The following is a 5938-nucleotide window of genomic DNA, read 5'->3' as shown; positions in this document are numbered from 1 at the left end:
GTCCGCAAACTTACTAACATCACTATCTAACCCATCGTCTAAGTCGTTTATATACATAATGAACAACAAGGGACCCAAAACCGAGCCCTGGGGGACCCCGCTAGTAACATTGCCCCACCTAGATTTTATTCCATTTATGGTGACCCGCTGTTTTCTGTTACTAATCCAAGCTCTAATCCATTCTAACACTTTTCCTCCTATGCCATGGGCTTTGGTTTTATTTAGTAGTCTCTGGTGTGGCACTTTGTCTAACGCTTTGCTAAAGTCAAGGTAAATAACATCGTAATTTTCATTGTTGTCTGACGCCTTATATACTTTAGTGTAAAAGGATAGAAGATTAGTCACACATGACTTACCCTTGGAGAAACCATGCTATGAATCACAAATTAAATTATGCCCTTCAATGTGTTTTCTGAGTCTATTTACTATTATTGATTCAAGCATTTTTCCTATAACCGATGTCAAACTGATTGGCCTGTAGTTGCATATAGACGATCTATCTCCCTTTTTAAAAACATGAACAACGTTTGCCTGCCTCCAAGCAGTTGGAACAGAACCAGTGTCTACCGATTTATTGAATATTTCAGTTAACTGGACAGACTTGGTCTCATCTGGGGAAGTGGGGTTGATAGGGCAGTCTAGATTTAGGTCGTTCGTGGCACTGGCTACATCTGTAAGGGTTGGGTCCTCAAGTAACTAGTGGGTGGTTGAGGGGCTGACTGAAATGTTCTTGTCAGTGGGTGATACAGTTAGCTTCCGTGGATACAACACAGTGGGAGCTATTCTTTATAAGGAAACAGTGTTGTCTCTATTGCATTAGAAGTTTATATTGTAAAATACTCGTTTCCACACCCTTGTATGGAATATTCTTGCACATGTTCCTCTGTTTCCTTTAATTTGAAAATGTAGAGGTAAACCGCATCAATAGATTTCGTGTAAGAATTTTTCATTGTCTCAACCTGATTTCTGTCTGCTGGTAGACGATTCCATTTGGCCAAGAAACTGAAGAAACCATACTTGTTATGTAAATTAATGAGAAATCCTATATATGTTTATTTTTCTGGAGTGTTTTCGAAGTCATCGTTTGACCGGAAATATTTCGTATTGATCTTCCTTTGAGCTGCAAACAATGAAAGGCGTTCTTAAATTCTTAAGCACAGAAAGTATTTCGAATTTTTCATAAAATCGGATCAGAGGTGTAAAATAGTGAGCGCTCCCAGGGCAAGAAAATTAAAAGCTTTGTATGTAAATGTAGATGGCACACTACCAACCAGGTTAGAAATCACTGATTCTCTGTTAAAACAAACCCAATCTTTTGTGCCAAGTTGAGACTAAGGCTTCTTCAAGTTCAAGAAAACAGCAATGGAGAGGATGCCACTGTGTTATATATATATATATATTGATTAACTATGGAAACACTTCTACAAAGGATTCATCTGCCTCAACAGTTTGCTCAGTTTCAGGCAACTTTACCCATTAAACTCCGATGACAAGATTCTTGTCATTTGGTCAAATAAAACAAAAAATCATAAAACACCAAAATGTTTGATCAAACATTTTGGTGTTTTATGATTTTTTGTTTTATTTGACCAAATGACAAGAATCTTGTCATCGGAGTTTAATGGGTTAAGCTTAGGAATGGACGTCATGATTGCCAACTTCCAGGTTTTTGGGAGTTGGCCAGTCTTCCAGGATACAAAGGATTACAAAGGCGGAGCATGCCGACAGGAGACCTTTTGGTCTATATCTAGGTCGGATGCGAAAAAAAAATAAAAACTATAATAATGTAAATATCAAATAAGTTACATAAATAAATGCATAGGTATAGTTAATTAATAAACAAACAGGTAAATAGTAAATAATAAAAAAATTGACATATAACTAATAATAAATGAAAATCAAACAGACAAATGATAACAAAACAAAAACAAATAATATAAAATAAATTATAATCATTACAGCATCTTGCTTAGGTGTTTATCTAAGTGATTCTTAAAGCTTCGAACTGAACTACATTGCACTACCTGTGCAGGAAGTTTATTCCATTCATTAACTACACGGTTGGCAAAGTTGTTTCTACCTACTTCCAAATTGAATCTATTTCCGGACAGTTTGAGACCATTGTTTCTTGTCTGATTCTCATTCAATGTGCAAATTTGGTCACTTTTGATGTTGTCAATTCCCTTTAAAATCTGAAAGACCTGTATCAAGTCACCTCTGAGTCTACGCTTTTTTAGGGAAAACAGATTCATATGTTTTAGTCGATTTTCGTATGATTTATTTTTGATTATTGTAACCAGTTTTTAGGCTCGCTTTTGTACTTCTTCCAATCTGTCAATGTCTTTACCGAGATTCGGTGACCATACGGAAATGGCATATTTCAAATGTGGACGAACTAACAATTTATATAGCTTGTTAATGAGAGAAGGACATCTGAAATCAAAAGATCACACAATCAATCCTAGAATCTTATTTGGTTTCTCAAAGGATTAGATGATTTGAGATCGTTACTGATAATTACGCCGAGATCCTTTTCACTTTTCACTTTTTTTAACGAATTTCCAAATAACTTATAATCATATTTACTATTGTTTTTACCTATGTGCATAACTTTGCGTTTAGTTGTTGAAATTCATTAGCCACTTTTCAGTCCACTGGAGTAGTTGATCTAAATCTTCTTGAATATCTAATTGATTTAAGTGATCATTTGCAATTCCGCACAGTTTTGTATCATCAGCAAATTTGGAAACCGTAGATTTTAGTCCATGGTCTATATCATTTATATATACTATGAATAGAAGTGGTCCAAGAACGGAGCCCTGAGGAACTCCACTTGTAACATTTTTCCATCTAGAAGTTTTTCCATTTAAAACAACTCTCTGTTTTCGACCATTCAACCAATTACTAGTCCAACCTAATAGGCTACCACTTATTCCATGTTAAGCTAATTTAGTAAGTAGTCTTTCGAGTGGGACGGTATCAAAAGCTTTTGCAAAGTCTAGATACATTAAATCTATATTGTTTCTTTTGTCATAATTCGAGATAACTGTGTTGTAGAATTCGAGTAAGAAAGTTTCCGTCTGAATCCATGCTGGCTATCATTTATCAAACAGGTACTTTCTAAATGATGTTCGATAGCATCTCTGATGATAGTTTCCATTATTTTTCCTACGATTGAAGTCAAACTTATAGGCCTATAGTTATTTGTTTTCTTTTTGTCACCTTTTTTGAATATGGGAGTAACGTTAGCTAGCTTCCATTCTCTTGGGACATCTCCGGATATGATGGATTTCTTGAAAATAATTTCTAATGGAACAACAATCTCATTTTTAATTTCCTTTAAGATTCTTGGATGCCAACCGTCAGGTCCTGATGTTTTATTAACCTTTTAGTTTTTTCTTTTGTTATATTTACCGTAGTGAGTAAGTTTACCCTAGACTTTTCACAGGTTTCAGTTTGGAGTTCAGTTTGAGGTGTTTCGTTTACGAATACCGAGCTAAAGTAATTGTTTAAGATATTACACATTCCTTCATTTGAATATTCAAGTTGACCGTCAGCAGGTAATAGTAGACCAATGTGATTCCTAACAAACTTTTTATCTCTAATGTAACTATAGAATTCTTTGGGATTCTCTTTGGATTTATCAGCGATGTTCATTTCGTATTGTCTTTTTCTTTTTCTTATTGTCTTTTTTAAATCTCTCTGTATTGATACATAACTTTCATAGTCATCAGATGCACCAGATGAGAAAGCGGCACGGCTGGCTGAGGAGTTCTCCTCTCTCACCAGTAGCGTAGGTCTCAACCCGCCATTCACCTCGGAAGGAGTGGCGCGGCACTTCACCCTTCCGAAACAATCCTCAGCTTCACGGAGTCATGCCCTCCCCTCCTGATCTACTCCGGATACAGACACTCTAAACAGTGGTATCATGTAGACACCACCTGTTTCGTGTGTGAACTGTTACGGATCGCCGTTAGGCTGAGGTCTATCGGTGACCAAACGGAGATTGGACCAATAAAACACACCTCAGAAGCGCAGAAATCCACAGAATCAACGGAATGGAGCACGGCGTTAACGCGGAGGGATCTCTTTCCAGCCCGAGGCATTGAACCTACTTCCGTGGCTCCAGAAACAGCCGAATTCTTTTGGCTTATTTTTCGTTCATTTGTAGTTGCATCGAATCTTAAAGATGACCATTGTCTTCGATACATTATTGTGTGCTGAGTAAGTTTGGATTTTGTTGATTAAAGGCCACTGAAAGTCGAGAAAAGACGACACACTCGTTTTAATGTGCCTCATGTTTGTGTTTATGCTTATGTGGATGCTTTTGTCGTTGATCTGACGCGAGTTTTCTATTACAGACGGGCTGGAGGCAGTTGTACGTTCGGGTATGACCGAGGAACAAGCTATGAGGATGGACCGGGTGTTAGCTCCTTTGCCACTCAAAGGCTTCAGGGTTGACGTGGACATCTACACATGTGACTACTACCTTTGCAATACGGCGAAGGACAATATCCCCGTGTCGATTTCAGTGCTCTTGCTAACAGTACTGCTTGGCCGTCTGATAGCATAAACATAACTTGGTGTGAGGGTTAACCCATTAAACTCCGATGACAAGATTCTTGTCATTTGGTCAAATAAAACAAAAAATCATAAAACACCAAAATGTTTGATCAAACATTTTGGTGTTTTATGATTTTTTGTTTTATTTGACCAAATGACAAGAATCTTGTCATCGGAGTTTAATGGGTTAAGGTTAATACTAGGCATTTCTCGCTAGCATGCTACTTGCTACCCACTTTGATTTTGGTATCCAAAGTTAGTAGTATGCTACTGACCCTTGCTGTTGGGAAAAACGGATAACTTGCTGGGAAGAACCTAACGGCAAGTTTTGCTACTCGCTCGAGTGCTCAAATGAGCCACCATTCCTTGGGCTTATATATAAAATATAGATAGAATTGAGAATGCATATTATTTTTTATGCGTGAGTTTTCCAATATCTATCTTTAATTGTCACTGAACACTTATCAAAGCATTAAAAACAATATGAAATCGGTGTTCATTTTTTTTTCCATTTGACTATCGCAGTGATAGACTTGTTTGTAAACACAGCAGGAGAATATTTGGCGGGAAGCTTTGTTGTTATTTTCGCTGGCCGTTAGCCAAAGTCATTAGGAAGACATTCCATGTGTGACGGAAACGCAAGAGTTTGCTAGCAAAGGCAGTACCAAAAGGGAGTAGTATACTAGCGATATATTATCCAGTGTACCGCCGCCTTTACATGAAGAGAAATGCTGTACCACTTAATTAAGGAAAAGTTGCAAGAAAGCCGAATAAAGGTAGACACAGAGAACTGTTCGGGATTTGTTCTGACGTTTCATCCTCATCAAAACTTCTTCAGAATACATATACATCCAAAGAATCAACACCCTATATACCCGCCGAAGATCTCTGGATTCCACCAAGATCTAAGAATATAAGGTCTAACCACTTCCGACCGAATTTCGAGGGAGTTGGCGCAGCGGGCCCGTGAACGTCACCTGGCTGTTCAAAGTGGGGTTCACGGGTCCTATAGCTGTCAGTTGAAGCTGGTGCGTCGTTCGGGAATGTCGTTGCCTTCGCTCGCACCGCTCCACGCAATTAGTTATATTCTGACAAATATTATATAAAATATATATATAAATATATATAAAATATTATAGTTCCTGTCTATATATATGAATATATATGATATATAATATATATATATATATATATAAAATATTATAGTTCCTGTCTTCCTTGGCGTTTCACAGTTTTCTTCAGTGGTTCACAAAGAGAAAACGGACTCGGCCTAATGACGCCAGAAGCTGCGCACAATAATTCAAACGGTCTGACCTGTATATTTAGACCTTGGATTCCACCACGGTCGGCCTCACCCCTCCTCACCCGTGGTGGA

General features: G+C 37.6%; 1 protein-coding gene across 2 annotated transcripts in view; it reads left to right on the top strand.

Annotated features, from left to right (window-relative positions):
• Window positions 1–4650, top strand: part of LOC143030532 (uncharacterized) — a 21577-nt gene extending 16927 nt beyond the window's left edge. For both annotated transcript variants that reach the window (XM_076193681.1, XM_076193680.1), the window contains exon 4: window positions 4362–4650. In XM_076193681.1, the coding sequence (XP_076049796.1) occupies window positions 4362–4573 (212 nt within the window). In that variant the 3' untranslated portion in view covers window positions 4574–4650. The remainder of the gene's footprint in view (window positions 1–4361) is intronic.
• Window positions 4651–5938: the final 1288 nt, after the last annotated feature.

Source organism: Oratosquilla oratoria, chromosome 12 (assembly GCF_046742065.1).
Source record: "Oratosquilla oratoria isolate Oo_2021 chromosome 12, ASM4674206v1, whole genome shotgun sequence".
Lineage (NCBI taxonomy): Eukaryota > Metazoa > Arthropoda > Malacostraca > Stomatopoda > Squillidae > Oratosquilla > Oratosquilla oratoria.
Note: the sequence above shows the minus strand (reverse complement) of the source record. Positions and strands in the feature narration are given on the sequence as shown.